The 17,228-nt window shown below is 47.1% G+C and overlaps 1 protein-coding gene across 10 annotated transcripts in view; it reads right to left on the minus strand.

The window, feature by feature from the left end:
- LOC118386948 (nuclear receptor coactivator 1-like) overlaps positions 1–17,228 on the minus strand; it is an 88,154-nt gene that overhangs the window by 9,927 nt on the left and 60,999 nt on the right. For all 10 annotated transcript variants that reach the window (XM_052523750.1, XM_052523747.1, XM_052523746.1 and 7 more), the window contains 14 exons: positions 14,939–15,045; positions 14,191–14,368; positions 12,967–13,146; positions 12,529–12,630; positions 12,115–12,255; positions 10,750–10,897; positions 9,465–10,554; positions 8,507–9,023; positions 4,809–4,961; positions 4,565–4,682; positions 4,248–4,416; positions 3,646–3,951; positions 1,995–2,093; positions 1,299–1,686 (listed from right to left, as the gene is read on the minus strand). In XM_052523750.1, coding sequence (XP_052379710.1) covers positions 1,299–1,686; positions 1,995–2,093; positions 3,646–3,951; positions 4,248–4,416; positions 4,565–4,682; positions 4,809–4,961; positions 8,507–9,023; positions 9,465–10,554; positions 10,750–10,897; positions 12,115–12,255; positions 12,529–12,630; positions 12,967–13,146; positions 14,191–14,368; positions 14,939–15,045 — 3,696 coding nt within the window. The remainder of the gene's footprint in view (positions 1–1,298; positions 1,687–1,994; positions 2,094–3,645; positions 3,952–4,247; positions 4,417–4,564; positions 4,683–4,808; positions 4,962–8,506; positions 9,024–9,464; positions 10,555–10,749; positions 10,898–12,114; positions 12,256–12,528; positions 12,631–12,966; positions 13,147–14,190; positions 14,369–14,938; positions 15,046–17,228) is intronic.

The raw sequence follows: 17,228 nt of genomic DNA on the forward strand, positions 1-17,228 counted from the left end.
CATATTATATGCTATTTTGATATTGACAATCTCAGCACATTATATGCTATTTTGATATTGACAATCTCAGCACATTATATGCTATTTTGATATTGATAATCTCAGCACATTATATGCTATTTTGATATTGACAATCTCAGCACATTATATGCTATTTTGATATTGATAATCTCAGCACATTATATGCTATTTTGATATTGACAATCTCAGCATATTATATGCTATTTTGATATTGACAATCTCAGCATATTATATGCTATTTTGATATTGACAATCTCAGCACATTATATGCTATTTTGATATTGACAATCTCAGCACATTATATGCTATTTTGATATTGACAATCTCAGCATATTATATGCTATTTTGATATTGACAATCTCAGCACATTATATGCTATTTTGATATTGACAATCTCAGCATATTATATGCTATTTTGATATTGACAATCTCAGCATATTATATGCTATTTTGATATTGACAATCTCAGCACATTATATGCTATTTTGATATTGACAATCTCAGCATATTATATGCTATTTTGATATTGATAATCTCAGCACATTATATGCTATTTTGATATTGACAATCTCAGCACATTATATGCTATTTTGATATTGACAATCTCAGCATATTATATGCTATTTTGATATTGACAATCTCAGCATATTATATGCTATTTTGATATTGACAATCTCAGCACATTATATGCTATTTTGATATCGACAATCTCAGCACATTATATGCTATTTTGATATTGACAATCTCAGCATATTATATGCTATTTTGATATTGATAATCTCAGCATATTATATGCTATTTTGATATTGACAATCTCAGCATATTATATGCTATTTTGATATTGACAATCTCAGCATATTATATGCTATTTTGATATTGACAATCTCAGCACATTATATGCTATTTTGATATCGACAATCTCAGCACATTATATGCTATTTTGATATTGATAATCTCAGCATATTATATGCTATTTTGATATTGACAATCTCAGCATATTATATGCTATTTTGATATTGACAATCTCAGCACATTATATGCTATTTTGATATTGACAATCTCAGCATATTATATGCTATTTTGATATCGACAATCTCAGAACATTATATGCTATTTTGATATCGACAATCTCAGCACATTATATGCTATTTTGATATTGACAATCTCAGCACATTATATCCTATTTGATATTGATATTAACAGCACATTGAACTGACAATTTCAGATGTTATAGAGACAGTGGTTATGGTGGATTCCAAGGTAGCCTAGTCACTCACCTGGTCCTCCAAACTGCTGGAAGAGCACAGGCTGCACCGCCGAGTTCACCGCCCCCCCAAACTGTCCCTGCATCCCCCCCATCATAGTTGCCTGGCTGCCCATAGGGCCCTGGCCCGACAACTTAGGGTCCTGGGTCCCTCCCATGGGGTTGAATAGGCTGGGGGAGCTGGGTGGGTTCCCTGGAATGGGGCTGTAGCCTGGAGGGTAGCCAAACTGTTGTTGCTGTGGCTGGGGTCCTTTTTGTTCCCTGGTGGCTCCCATAGGCCCACCACCCCCCATGCCCTGCCTCATCAACATGACCTTCTGCTGCAGGAGTTGTCTCTGGCGGTGCTGGAAGCTGTAGAGCTCCCGCTGCCTCTGGGCCAGCATCTGGGCGTTCAGAGGAGGCTACAGGGACAGAGAGAAAATAGGGGACTTTTATCATCTACCAAACAGCCCTCAGTTTCCCAAATTAACTAAACCATCTGAAATAGACTGGAAGGAACTTTATTCAGAGCGAGGGAGAGGGATTAGCGGATGGAGAACAGAATAGGGCACTTAGTTTTCATACCAATAATTCAGTATAACTAGCTACAATGCTCAGGACTTCTTCAATACACACCATGCCGCAATACAGAAATAGAGGAAGATTAAACAACGAGAACAAGAGAGAAGGAGCATGAGCACATGATTGTGAGTTCCCCAAAAACACTCACCTGAGAGGGCATCTGAGGCTGCTGCCCTCCCTGACGCATCCCCATGGCAACGTGAGCTTCCCCTGGGAACGGGCTCATGGCAGCCAGCCTGTTCTGCAGCTGAGAGAGAGAGAGAGCGAGGGGGAGTGAGTCACAGGACTGATAGAGGAGAGGAGGGAGGGAGCGGACTCAGAGTTTAAATGATAGAGAGACGAGAGAGGAGGGAGTGAGTGAGAGCAGATAGAGAGAAGAGAAGTGGTTGAGAGAGAAAAGGGAAATGGGAACCTAATATTTGATAAAGAGAAGTGTGAGAAGACCAGTTATGAGAACAATATTCATAATATACTTTTCTTTGCCATGAGGTCTTTGAAACCAACCTGATCATCTAGCAGAATAATCACTAAAATCAGAATAATCCTCTCTCTCGCAGCATAAATGATAACAATCAATCACTGTAAATGTACATATGGTTCAGTACTCCCCTACCATAGAGGGGCTTGTAGCAGCCCTTTAGTTCCCCTGTTTGTTCTTCTGTACCATAATGGAGCGTAGGAGGCGCTCCACCTCACATGACTACCCATTTTACCAAGATAGCCAGCTCTGCTTAGCCACACAACACAATGGCACATTAATACAATGCAGGGCTGCCTGAGATTTACTATTGCTGAGCCAGTGTTTAACGAGCACAGGCTCTGACTGGGATTAAAAGGCAATGCTGCGTGACACAGGCTTCATTAACATCAACAAGGCCTGTTAAAGCCCACCCCCTCCTGTGTAGAGGAGAGGAGGGAATCAACTACGTCCATATTAGAAAAGTGGACCAGGGGAGTGGGCCAGCCTGGGTAGGTAATCGTGGTCCTCTTGAGCGGCAGTTTCTGTTGGCATTTAACTTCTTGGTGACAGGGGGCAGTATTTTCACGTCCGGATGAAATGCATGCCCAAATTCAACTGCCAGCTACTCATCCCCAGAAGATAACATATGCATATTACTAGTAGATTTGGATAGAAAACACTCTGTAGTTTCTAAACCTGTTTGAATCATGTCTGTGAGTATAACATAACTTATTTAGCAGGTGAAACCCCAAGGACAAACCATTCACTCTCTTTTCAATGGGTTTTCATTGGGAATCCAGATTTCAAAGGGACCTTCTTGCAGTTCCTATGGACATTTTGGATATATATCGACGGAATTAATCGAACAAAAGGACCATTTGTGATGTTTATGGGACACATTGGAGTGCCAACAAAAGAAGCTCGTCAAAGGTAAGGCATGAGTTATATTTTTATTTCTGCATTTTGTGTCGCGCCTGCAGGGTTGAAATATGCTTTTCTCTCTTTATTTACGGAGGTGCTATCCTCAGATAATAGCATCATTTGCTTTCGCTGAAAAGCCTTTGAAATCTGACATGTTTGCTGGATTCACAACAAGTGTAGCTTTAATTTGCTATCTTGCATGTGTTTTGATTTTATAGTAATTTATTTGAATTTGGCGCTCTGTAGTTTCCCACATATCCCAGAGAGGCGTCCCACATATCCCAGAGAGGATCCATTTACTGCTCAGAGAGTGCACACACCTGGTCTTATGTAGCTTAATCTGGTGTGTTAGGGCTGTGTTGGAACAAAAGTCTGCAACCCCTGATGTACCCGCTTTGCCCTGCCCAGCCCATCCCACCTGCTGTGGGCCCTGCAGCCTCTGTTGCAGCTGTAACCTCAGCTGGTTGGGAGGCAGCCGGAGCTGGTTGGTCATGCCAGGAGCTCTGCCCATGCCAGGCCTCAGCATCATGCCCCCAGGGAAGGCCCCCCTGGGTGCACCGAAGCCCCCCATACTCTGCACCCCTGCTATCTCTGGAGGGAACTGGGCAGGGGGGCCAGGGTTGAACTGAGAGGGGTAGCCGGGCAGCTTGGGGTCCATGGAGATGGGGGTTGTGGCAGGAGGCTGGGAGGGGAACCGTTGAGGGACGGGGTTGAAGCAGCCGCCCTGGGGAGAGGAATGGTCAGGGTCAATACTGGGTTAATTACAGTCCAACAAACACCCCAGGAACAAACAAATCATTACATCAAGCATGCGTCGATGATTGCACTACTATACTGCTGGAAAGAAACTATTCTGTGGTGCTTTGGACAGGAATTTCAATTAACTCTCTATATTTAACGCTCATTCAACTCCGTAGTGTAGTAGAGTATGACAGTGCCTGTCCTCTTCCGTATATAGGTAACAATCGCAACACTTAAAAAAGACAAATGCAATCTACTATCATTCTCCTCCTCTGGTACCTTCACCAGCTTGTCGATGCCCAGGGCTCGGTCCAGTTCAGCCAACTCGCTCTCATCTGTGCCACTCAGGAAGGACACCAGCTGGTCCAGGAGGGCCTTCTCGTCGTTACGTCCCTCGGGGGTGGTGGGGGGGCACAGCAGCTCATCCAGTGGGCACGGGACACACTGCCTGCTCCACACACAGGGGGAGTCCGGAACATGGGAGTATGTCGATGCAATATAAAGATGGGCAAGGTTTGTTTCTGTGTGCCTGTGCATTGGAATGTGAGCAAAGAATGTGTCTGTGTGTTTCTTCTACATAGAAGTACTATACTCACTCCTGAGGGGACGCCAGAGAGGCTTGCACAGGGTTTCCCACGCCTCCATCAAAGGACAGAGTCTCAGTCAGGGCCAGGGTCTGGAACTGCTGAGAGTCTGTCTCTATCTTAGACAACGCTGGAGGACAGCACACACACTCTTAATGAACCACCAAGAAACAAACAACTAACCCATAGATTCCATTTTATTATGTAGTAATTATGTAATTACAGATATTTGATATGAGCATATTCTGGTTCATACCGGTGTTGGAGTTGAATGAGTTCATTAGTCCAGGCTCTTTAAAGGGGCTGCTGCCTTTGGGTGTCTGGAAGAGTTCCCCTTGTCCCGGTCTCTGGCTGGGGCTGCAGAAGTCAAAGTGTGACTGGTTCTGCAGGCTGGAGCCATCAGTGAGCCCTGCACAGTCACAAACAGACACACGGTCAGGACAAAAATCATTTCCTGGGGGGCCACACTAAAAAAAATGAAAACAAGCAGCATACAGCGGGGTGTGGAGTCAGGGGCCTCTTGCCCTCTGACGCTTTATCGTGACCCCTCACTCCTGACTAAAGGTTGACCGATTAATCGGAATGGCCGATTTCAAGTTTTCATAACAATCGAAAATCGGTCTTTTTTGGCACCGATTTTGCAGTTTTTTTTTTTATACCTTTATTTAACTAGGCAAGTCAGTTAAGAACACATTCTTATTTTCAATGACGGACTAGGAACGGTGGGTTAACTGCCTTGTTCAGGGGCAGAACGACAGATTTTCACCTTGTCAGCTCGGGGGATCCAGTCTTGCAACCTTACAGTTAACTTGTCCAACGCTATAACCACCTGCCTCTCATTGCACTCCACAAGGAGACGGAATGCCTGTTACGCGAATGCAGTAGAAGCCAAGGTAAGTTGCTATCTAGTATTAAACTTATCTTATAAAAAACAATCAATCAATCATAATCACTAGTTATCTACACATGGTTGATGATATTACTAGTTTATCTAGCGTGTCCTGCGTAGCATATAATCAATGCAACGCTGGGGGATGATTTAATAAAAGCGCATTTATGAAAAAAGCAATCGTTGGACGTCTGTCCCTAACCATAAACACCAATTCCTTTCTTAAAATCAATACACAGAAGTATATATTTTTAAACCTGCATATTTAGCTAAAAGAAATCCAGGTTAGTAGGCAATATTAATAACTAGGTGAAATTGTGTCACTTTTCTTGAGTTCATTGCACACAGAGTCAGGGTATATGCAACAGTTTGGGCAGCCTGGCTCATTACGAACTAATTTGCCAGAATTTAACTTAATTATGTCATAACATTGAAGGTTGTGCAATGTAACAAGAATATTTAGACTTAAGGATGCCATCCGTGAGATAAAATACTGAACGGTTCCATATTTCACTGAAATAATAAACGTTTTGTTTTCGAAATGATAGTTTCCGGATTCGACCATATTAATGACCAAAGGCTCGTATTTCTGTGTGTTATGTTATAATTAAGTCTATGATTTGATAGAGCAGTCTGACTGAGCGATGGTAGGCAGCAACAGGCTCATAAGCATTCATTCAAACAGCACTTTTGTGCGTTTTTGCTAGCAGCTCTTTGCAAGCACAGCGCTGTTTATGACTTCAAGCCTAATGGCTGGTGTAACCGATGTGAAATGGCTAGGTAGTTAGCGGGGTGTGCGCTAATAGCGTTTCAAACGTCACTCGCTTTAAGACCTGGAGTAGTTATTCCCCTTGTGGCTTTTGTGGAGCGATGGGTAACGCTGCTTCGTGTGTGGCTGTTGACGATGTGTTCCTGGTTCGAGCCCAGGTAGGGGCAAGGAGGGGGACGGAAGCTATACTGTTACACTGGCAATACTATAGTGCCTATAAAAACATCCAATAGTCAAAGGTATATGAAATACAAATGGTATAGAGAGCAATAGTCCTATAAATACTATATTAACTACAACCTAAAACCTCTACCTTGGAATATAGAAGTCTCATGTTAAAAGGAACCACCAACTTTCATATGTTCTCATGTTCTGAGCAAGGAACTCAAACGTTAGCTTTTTTACATGGCACATATTGCACTTTTACTTCTCCAACACTTTGTTTTTGCATTATTTAAACCAAATTGAGCATGTTTCATTATTTATTTGAGGCTAAATGGATTTTTATTGATGTATTATATTAAGTTAAAATACAGTGGGGCAAAAAAGTATTTAGTCAGCCACCAATTGTGCAAGTTCTCCCTCTTAAAAAGATGAGAGAGGCCTGTAATTTTCATCATAGGTACACTTCAACTATGACAGACAAAATGAGAAGAAAAAATCCAGAAAATCACATTGTAGGATTATGAATTTATTTGCAAATTAGGGTGGAAAACAAGTATTTGGTCACCTACAAACAAGCAATTTCTGGCTCTCACAGTCCTGTAACTTCTTCTTTAAGAGGCTCCTCTGTCCTCCACTCGTTACCTGTATTAATGGCACCTGTTTGAACTTGTTATCAGTATAAAAGACACCTGTCCACAACCTCAAACAGTCACACTCCAAACTCCACTATGGCCAAGACCAAAGAGCTGTCAAAGGACACCAGAAACAAAATTGTAGACCTGCACCAGGCTGGGAAAACTGAATCTGCAATAGGTAAGCAGCTTGGTTTGAAGAAATCAACTATGGGAGCAATTATTAGGAAATGGAAGACATACAAGACCACTGATAATCTCAGTCGATCTGGGGCTTCACGCAAGATCTCACCCCGTGGGGTCAAAATTAGCACAAGAACGGTGAGCAACAATCCCAGAACCACACGGGGGGACCTAGTGAATGACCTGCAGAGAGCTGGGACCAAAGTAACAAAGCTTACCATCAGTAACACACTACGCCGCCAGGGACTCAAATCCTGCAGTGCCAAACGTGTCCCCCTGCTTAAGCCAGTACATGTCCAGGCCCGTCTGAAGTTTGCTAGAGAGCATTTGGATGATCCAGAAGATTGGGCGAATGTCATATGGTCAGATGAAACCAAAATATAATTTTTTTTGTAAAAACTCAACTCGTCGTGTTTGGAGGACAAAGTATGCTGAGTTGCATCCAAAGAACACCATACCTACTATGAAGCATGGGGGTGGAAACATCATGCTTTGGGGCTGTTTTTCTGCAAAGGGACCAGGACGACTGATCCGTGTAAAGGAAAGAATGAATGGGGCCATGTATCGTGAGATTTTGAGTGAAAACCTCCTTCTATCAGCAAGGGCATTGAAGATGAAACGTGGCTGGGTCTTTCAGCATGACAATGATCCCAAATACACCGCCCGGGCAATGAAGGAGTGGCTTCGTAAGAAGCATTTCAAGGTCCTGGAGTGGCCTAGCCAGTCTCCAGGTCTAAACCCCATAGAAAATCTTTGGAGGGAGTTGAAAGTCTGTGTTGCCCAGCAACAGCCCCAAAACATCACTGCTCTAGAGGAGATCTGCATGGAGGAATGGGCCAAAATACCAGCAAGTGTGTGAAAACCTTGTGAAGACTTACAGAAAATGTTTGACCTCTGTCATTGTCAACAAAGGGTATATGACAAAGTATTGAGATAAACTTTTGTTATTGACCAAATACTTATTTTCAACCATAATTTGCAAATAAATTCATTAAAAATCCTACAATGTGATTTTCTGGATTTTCCTTCTCATTTTGTCCGTCATAGTTGAAGTGTACATATGATAAAAATTACAGGCCTCATCTTTTTAAGTGGGAGAACTTGCACAATTGGTGGCTGACTAAATACTTTTTTGCCCCACTGTAAGTGTTCATTCCGTATTGTTGTAATTGTCATTATTACAAAAAATAATAAATAAATAAAAATCGGTAGATTAATCAGTATCGGCTTTTTTTGGTCCTCCTATAATCAGTATCGGCGTTGAATATTCATAATCGGTCGACCTCTACTCCTGACCCCTTTTATTCCTGCCATACCTCGGCTTGGTCTTCCAGGAGGCTCCCTCTTCACGGTCACGGCCTTGACAATGTTGGCCCCACTGGGCTGGAGTAAGGTAGGTGACTGAAGCTGGGTAGGGGACTGAAGCTGGGTAGGGGACTGAAGCTGGGTGGGAGACTGAAGCTGAGTAGGGGACTGAATCTGAGTAGGGGACGGAAGCTGGGTGGGTGACGGAAGCTGGGTAGGGGACTGAAGCTGGGTAGGGGACTGAAGCTGGGTAGGGGACTGAAGCTGGGTAGGGGACTGAAGCTGGGTAGGGGACTGAAGCTGGAGATGGTTCTGAGGTTTGGTTTGAAGAGGTGATTGGAGCCAAGGCTGTGTCTGGGGCTGTGGAGGTGAATGGAGCCGTGGTTGAGGTTGGGTTTGGCTATGGGACGACAGGGCTTGGGTCTGGGGACCACCCTGCTCCTCGCTGCCCTGCTTGGCCCCTGCAGGGCCCCTGAGGGTGGGCAGCAGCTGGCTGAGAGGGTCCAGGTCAGCAGATCCACTGGGGAACTGAGGGAGAGGGAAAGAGAGTAAAGGTCAAAGACCTTCCAAGGCTGCTGCTGGTAGCTCTGTGCTGGAGAGAGACAAAGTTGAAGAGAAGGGGCCACAAATGAACACAACTAGCTCCTGCCTAAGGGCGAGTTACTATGGGCTCAACGTAAGTAGAACAAATACAGCAGCGAATCACATGCTCCCTTTAGAAGGCAGCAGCAGCATCCACTCAGCCAGCCAGCCACTGTGACCACCCCAGCAACAAAAGTCCTAGAAGTCCCTAATCCTAACTCCCAGCCCTAACCCTAAAACCTAACCTTAACTATAACCCCAAACTTAAAGTGTCTGAAAGGTCTAAATGTCTGGGACGTGATCTTGCTGCATCTGGATACTGCAGGGACTGTGTATGAGGTGTGAGCTGTAGACTGCAGGCGGGAGGAGTAGGGCTGCAGACAGTACCGGGTCTCTGGACGGCCTGCTGTCTGCAGGGCTCGGTTTGGGCTTGGGGCTGGCGCAGGCTGCAGCGCAGGGCGTAGTGTCCCCGCTGGCCCTCTTCTCAGTCTTGACCCGGACCGTCTGCAGGCTGAGAGCGGCCGGAGGGGGCAGGTCGCCCAGGTCCTTCTCATCCGTGTCCAGGAGGAAGCGCAGCAGCTGGTGGTCCTGAGGGGTGCTGGGGGGTCCGTTGGGGTTGGCAGTGACAGGGCTGGCAGGAGGCTCCTTCTTGATTTCAGACTCCTTGCCGTTGCTGCCCTCAGCCGGGCTGCTGTCCTGCAGGAGGCGGTGGAGGATCTTGTGGCGCTCCGTCAGTGTACTGTGGGAGGCCGGGCACTGAGGGGTGGAGGTGGGTTTGGTAGATGTGTTTTTGGGGTCCCTAGGCGCCCCCACGCCACCATTGTCCAGGGGCTGGTTGAGTTTGGAGTTCCCCCCTAATTTTCCTTTAGCCAAGTCCTCTCCGCCCCCACGTCCTCCTCCTCCCTCGGGGGGCTTGGCGGGGGGAGGGCGTGCTGGGGAGCTGGTGGGGGTGCTGGCCTGCCTCTGAGGTAAAGGGGAGGGCAGAGAGAAACCCAGGGGGGTCCCTGCTCCACTGTCCCCACCAGAGTGGTGCCGGCTGAGGATTCCACTTCCACCGCCAGCAGCTCCACCTCCCAGGGACGGTGCCGGAGAGTGCAGGCCAGGGGTGGAAGGGGAGAAGGGGTTCCCTGGGACACGTGGGCTGCCGCCCAGCCCCGGACTGGCCCTGGGGGGTCTGGGCGACATAAATGAGGTAGGGGTGGCAGTGAGGGGGCTTCCCAGGGGCGAGGGGCTGTTGACCTGCTGAGGACACATCCGGGTGGGCGTCAGGTACCCTGCTGAATGGCTGGTGGGTGTGGTGGGGGAGGTGGTGCTGGAGCTTTTGCCGTTGTTGAGATGGAGGCCCGAAGTGGGGCCTGGGGCTTGGCTGGCCTCGCTGCCCGGGGGGAGGGAAGGGGAGTGGGAGGGAGCAGGGCTCCTATGGGTCAGTAGAAGGCTGGAGTTAGTGTTTTCCTGAGAGCTAGCAGTGTTGTGTTCCCTACAAAAGGAAAACAAGAGCAAAACATCAGCTGGGTGAGAGAAATATTCTGGAAATGTATTTTCTGTTTACATCGGGTCAATTCCTACCATTCCAACCATTGTTGATTGGCAATAAAGACATATATTCTACTTGTTCCATATGACTTGCCAGTGTGTGTGTTCATGCGTGCGTGTGCGGTTGTGTGCGAGTCACCTGTCGATAGTGTGAATGCCCATGATGAAGGGCTGAACGTCATGGTTAGGGGGGCAGCAGAACTTGCAGCGGGTCTGAGCGCTGAGGGGGGTCCCATCGCTCAGGTTAAACCGGTAAAGAGGACTGATGGCCGTGCCATGGGTCATCACTGGCAACACACACACACACAGACACACACACACACAGACACACAAACAACAATTGAGCTACTGATCAGTGTGGAGTTCTTTATGAAATAAAAGAAAGATGTTTCTGTAATGGTACGATATGGGGGTACTGTGTTGTTACAGCCTGATTATTAACAATAGTACATAACGTTTCTCTTTCCGCTCTCTTTTCCACCCCCTTATCTTCCTCATCCCCCCCTTCTCTTCCTCATCCCCCCCTTCTCTTCCTCATCCTCCCCTTCTCTTCCTCATCCTCCCCTTCTCTTCCTCATCCTCCCCTTCTCTCCCACCCCCCTTCTAGTCCTCATCCTCCTCTTCTCTCCCCACTCCCCCCTTCTCTTACTCCCCTTCTCTCCCCACTCCTTCTCTTCTCTTCCTCATCCTCCCCTTCTCTTCCTCATCCTCCCCTTCTCTCCCCACTCCCCCCCTTCTCTCCCCACTCCTTCTCTTCTCTTCCTCATCCTCCCCTTCTATTCCTCTCTTTCTCTCCCCACTCCCCCTTCTCTTCCTCATCCTCCCCTTCTCTTCCTCATCCCCCCTTCTCTTACTCCCCTTCTCTCCCCACTCCTTCTCTTCTCTTCCTCATCCTCCCCTTCTCTTCCTCATCCTCCCCTTCTCTCCCCACTCCCCCCCCTCTCTCCCCACTCCTTCTCTTCTCTTCCTCATCCTCCCCTTCTATTCCTCTCTTTCTCTCCCCACTCCCGCTTCTCTTCCTCATCCCCCCCTTCTCTTCCTCATCCCCCCTTCTCTTCCTCATCCCCCCCTTCTCTTCCTCATCCTCCCCTTCTCTTCCTCATCTTCTCTCCCCACCCCCCTTCTAGTCCTCATCCTCCTCTTCTTTCCCCACTCCTTCTCTTCTCTTCCTCATCCCCCCCTTCTCTTCCTCATCCTCCCCTTCTCTTCCTCATCCTCCCCTTCTCTTCCTCATCTTCTCTCCCCACCCCCCTTCTAGTCCTCATCCTCCCCTTCTCTCCCCACTCCTTCTCTTCTCTTCCTCATCCTCCCCTTCTATTCCTCCCTTTCTCTCCCCACTCCCCCCTTCTCTTCCTCATCCTCCCCTTCTCTTCCTCCCTTTCTCTCCCCACTCCCCCCTTCTCTTCCTCCCCTTCTCTCCCCACTCCCCCCCCTTCTCTTCTCTTCCTCCCCTTCTCTTCTCTTCCTCATCCTCCCCTTTTCTCCCCACTTCCCTTCTCCTCACCCTCGTGGAGCAGCTTCTTGGCGTGAGAGGGTTCTTTGCCTTGCGGCTGGAAGAAGGCGTAGATACACTTCCTGACCAGGTCCTCCCAGCCCGGTCGCCCCGTCGCCCGCAGAGCACTGGTCTCTATGGAGATGATCTTCCCTGGACACACGCACACACACACTAGTAACGGTGGTCTATTGTGAGGTCAGATGTACAGTAGTAGTGAGAGCTGAAACCCCGTCCTTGCCTTTCCTCTCTAGGTAGGTTTACCAACAAGCCTGTTTATTGTGTAACACTCCAGTTAGTCCACCTTCTGGAGCAACATGAAAGCTCTCTAATCTACAAATTGGAGAGTGTGTGCATGTGTGTATGGAGTTTTTATGTGAGAGGGTAGAGTTGAGAGGTAAAAAGTGAGAGGTCAGGGGTTGATACCTGTGGGGTCCTGTTTGGTGATAAAGGACTCAGTGCGGATGGCGGGTAGCTGCTGGGGGCGGGGCATCGGGCAGGCTATGCAGATCAGGCAGCTCTGCAGGTCTGGGCACAATACAGATCAAAGGTCAGGAGAGGTCAGAGTTAAGCCTCTAACATGGGTGTGTGTGTGTGTGTGTGTGTGTGTGTGTGTGTGTGTTCGCTGTAATAAGCAGGGCGTCACCATGTCTAACTCTTTCTCTCCTATACGGCTCTGGTCTAGTTAGGACAAGGTAAAGACCAGCGTGATGTCATGCTGCTGACACACCTTTTTGAATGTGTATGACATGATTGTGAATGTAAACATTTGTGTGCCTACCTGGCATGTATCTGTGCATGTTCATTAAGCTGTATGTATCTGTGCATGTTCAGTAAGCTGTATGTATATGTGTGTGTGCTTACCATCTCCTTCCTCCTGCATGGCTTTGGGCTGGGAGACAGTAAAACACTGCATGATGTCGTACTGCTGTCGTGCTTCCTGGTTCTCTGAGTCCACCTCATCAGGAGGCCTCTTTAGCATCCGGCAGTTAAATGTGTTACTGTTCCTCCGACCCTGCTCCTGGGGCCACGGCACCCCGTTCACTACACACACACACACACACACACACACACACACACACACACACACACACACACACACACACACACACACACACACACACACACACACACACACACACACACACACACACACACACACACACACACACACACACACACACACACACACACACACAAAGACAACATCAGTAACGGTGTAGACAGACAGACACATCATTAGGAACAGGGACACACACCACCACACAGGACATACAGGAGAGTGTGTCCCAAAGAAAAGAAAGGATGAGGGAGACAGGATGACAGTCAGAGGCAGGTAAAACCAATGTGTGTGATGTAATAATAATGGTTTGAAAACAGACAGGATGACATATCTGGGGTAGAGAGAGAGAGAGAAGAGGGGGAGAGAATAAACGAGACAGTAGTAGTGAGGGTCTAGTGAGTTTAAACTGAAACTGAAGTTTAGCTGTCACATGATCTGTGACAGATATGATACTGTACCTAGAGGCAAAGGTTCCTCTCCTCTCTTACCTCCTCTCCATCCTTAATGGTTATGTACTCTTATAATCTCCAGCCGGCACAGCCAGAAGAGGACTGGCCACCCCTCAGAGCCTGGTTCCTCTCTAGGTTTCTCCCTAGGTTCCTGTCTTTCTAGTGAGTTTTTCCTAGCCAGGGTGCTTCTACATCTGCATTGCGTTCTCTGTGGGGTTTTAGGCTGGGTTTCTGTATAGCACTTTGTGACAACTGCTGATGTAAAAAGAGCTTTATAAAATACATTTGATTGATCCCCTTCTCTCTTACCTTTCTTTCATCTCCCCGTTATCATGTTCTTCTTCTCCTTCCTTCCTCATCTCTTTCATCGCCTTGTAATTTTCCTCCTACTCGACATCAACCCCTCTTTCTTTGTCATTCTCTCTTTTCGACCTTTCTCTCTCGCTTCTCATCTTCTTCCACCTCTCCTACCCCCCCCACTCTCTCCATCCTCTCGCCCTCCTCTCCTCCCTTCACCATCATCTCCTGCCTCATCTCATCCCCCCTTCTCTCATCCACCTCTCCTGTCGTCCTCACCGAGGCTCTTGGGCAGCAAGTTGCGGACAAACTCGCCGTGGTCTCCCACATGGAGGATGCTGTAGACACTGGAGGTAATCAGCTCTTCCTGGGTGTAGCCTAGGTAACCCGTCACATTCTCCGACACAAACACCATCCGGCCCTCACGGTTCACCACAAAAAAGAAGCCGTCCAGAGCCTGGCCCGAAACAGAGGGAGGGACAAAAGAGAAGTGAAAACGGACACCTCCGGAGGAAGGGGAACACAAAAAGGGAGAAGGGGAGGACCTCAGCCTCTCTCTCAGCCCCAGCCCCAGGGAAAGTGGGCCAGGAACTAATGTGGCATACTGACACTGGGCCTCACTGGGAAACTACCACCTGAGTACCACACATACAGTCACTGAATCACTCTGGACAATACAGAGAAAATGTCGAAGACAGAGAGATTCTAACTAAATTGCCGTCATCCCTCAAAATTACATTTGAGCTTTTACACAAAAACATACACAACACTTTATCTAATTTTGTATGAATCTACTGTGAGCAGGTGCAATCTAACTACCCATGTATTTACTAATGCGCAACCAATGAGCAACCGATAAGATGATTATCTTCTCAATAAGATGATTATCTAATCAATAAGATGATTATTTCTCACAAAAGAGCACCTGTGCTTTAGAAAGCTGCATTACTGATTTATCCAATCAATGGATACTTCCTGCGTCTCTCACTGAAATTCAAATTCCACCAAGCTTTATTGTTTCACTCACCTCGAGCAGCAGCGGCCCCAGAGCCTCTTTCTCCACCATGCCCTGACTACTGGACGAGATGTCACTCTTCTGCACCTCGTCTTCCGGTGACACCAAAGCCGCTTTCTCTGCAGGGGGCAAACGCACACACAGATCTTAAGAACACACAGATCTTAAGAACAGCTCCAATACGGGGGGACTGAACGTGGGGCGATCAGCCATTGGTAGCATGTACTTTTAGTCTTCCTTATTTTACTGACATCAACCATTACATAGGCATTATGTAATTACTTAGTAACTCCAAGTAATAACTCCTAAGTAGCTTGTTATACAAGTTATTCCCCTCATAATGAAGCTGGTATTATTCAGCAGAGAATAATGAACTGTGTGGGCTATTGATGCACTGTGTTCTGATGACATCAGTCCAGCTCAAAGGGTTAGGGGGACTCAACGCAGCACATGACTACAGCATTCTGTAACTGTACAGTTACTGTACAGCAGCTAAAGCCAACGACTGTAAGTGAGCGGGAAACGGCTTGTTTATTCTGGCATGGACACCAATGCATACTGCTTTTATAATTAAACCATACCCCATGTAGATACATATATCATGTCAACAACTCTTTAAAAGCCATTCAACAATGACCCAAATCTCTTCTTGGACCTGGTGTAAGGTTCTACTTAGGACAAAAAGGGCCAAAGAGAGTGATGAGGAGAGGGAGCCAGGGAGGGGGATCGTGGATCTGTGTATTGTCAAGTGACAATGTTTTTTTTCTCTTCTTGATAAACGACCTGATGATAGGCTGCTGACGCCCTGGACTGGCCCTGGTGTGGACAGAGAGAAAGATGCTGATCTGAGAGATGATGATTGGTGCCTGAGGCCAGCAGGGTGAAATAGAGTACAGATACAGAGAACTAGACTGAGCTGGATCGAAGAGAGAGGCCGGACCTGCCATCACATGTCATTACTGTACTGTAGGCCTGACAGACAGAGAGAGAGAGCGAGCGAGACAGAGAGAGAGCAAGAGAGAGAGAGAGAGAGAGAGAGAGAGAGAAAGAGCGAGAGAGAGAGAGAGAGAGCGCGAGAGAGAGAGATCGAACCTGCCATCACATGTCATTACTGTACTGTAGGCCTGACAGAGAGAGAGAGAGAAAGAGACAGAGACGGCAGGAAGAAAAATACAGTAGGCCTAAATATAGAGAGAAAAGAGTGCAAATGAAGGAGAAGAGAGATACAGCGAGAAGGAGGAAGACATGAGAAAGAGGAAAGGATTAAGGAAGGGAGGACAATAGAGAAAAGAGGAAGAGAAAGTGTCCCAGTCTTTCTGTTAGCCAGCCTGTTACCCAGAGTCTCTGGGGGTGGCTTTAAATCTACAGTCTGATGTCAGAGAGGCTGTATTATTCATATCCAGTACCTATCACCACCCCCCACACTGTCCTCACAGGGCAGGACGACCCTACAACCATAATGAGGAGAGGACCTCCCTCGCCCCCCTCCCAACATTCCTTGCTGACTTGGCCCAGTCTTGGCCGGTGACACCTGATCCAGTCCCACCAAAATGCCCTCCCCTACCTTCAGTCTATGCTCAAACCATATACCCCCCACCAGGAGAACTTGGTTCGGCCCCCTCTGGTCTCTTGGCCCTCCCACCCCTATTGGTGGGCAGCTCCTGCTCAGCCCAGTCAAATATTTTCTGTCCTGGCAACCCCCCCCCCCATCTTCCGAAAACACCCCCTCATCCATTTTTATTTTTAAATAACTAAATGCACTTGTGTTTTACTACTACCACTGACTTTGCTGATAACTACTTTATTGAGGAAATACGGTTGTGATATGTTGTTGTCTCATGCAGTTAATCGTAAGAGGAATGCAGTAATTGTCGCTCTGGATAAGAACATCTGTTAAATTAATAAAATGTAAACGGAAAATGTAGGTCACGACCAGCGTGATGTCAACACGCAGTGCTCACTGTACTGACATGTCCCCACCAAGTAGCCAGCAGCAGGAGCAGGGAGTGATACTATAAAGAAAGAGGAAGGAGAGAGAGGAAGAGGAAAAGAGGAAACAGAGGTACTTTTCACCGTACTCCCGACCCCACCAAGTCAATCTCCTCCGTATCCTCTCCAGGGAGAAACATAGAGAGGAGTGTATATTTATGAAGTGCAGGCTGGCCGGTGCCCAGGTCTTAAAATCAGGGTGACGAGTGAGCACATGACTGTGAATCATGTGTTGTATTCCAGGAGGCCAAGTACTGAAACCAAAACACAACAAAGTCCTTCCGTAATTAGGTTATTGACAAATCAACCTGGG

Source organism: Oncorhynchus keta, chromosome 8 (assembly GCF_023373465.1).
Source record: "Oncorhynchus keta strain PuntledgeMale-10-30-2019 chromosome 8, Oket_V2, whole genome shotgun sequence".
NCBI lineage: Eukaryota > Metazoa > Chordata > Actinopteri > Salmoniformes > Salmonidae > Oncorhynchus > Oncorhynchus keta.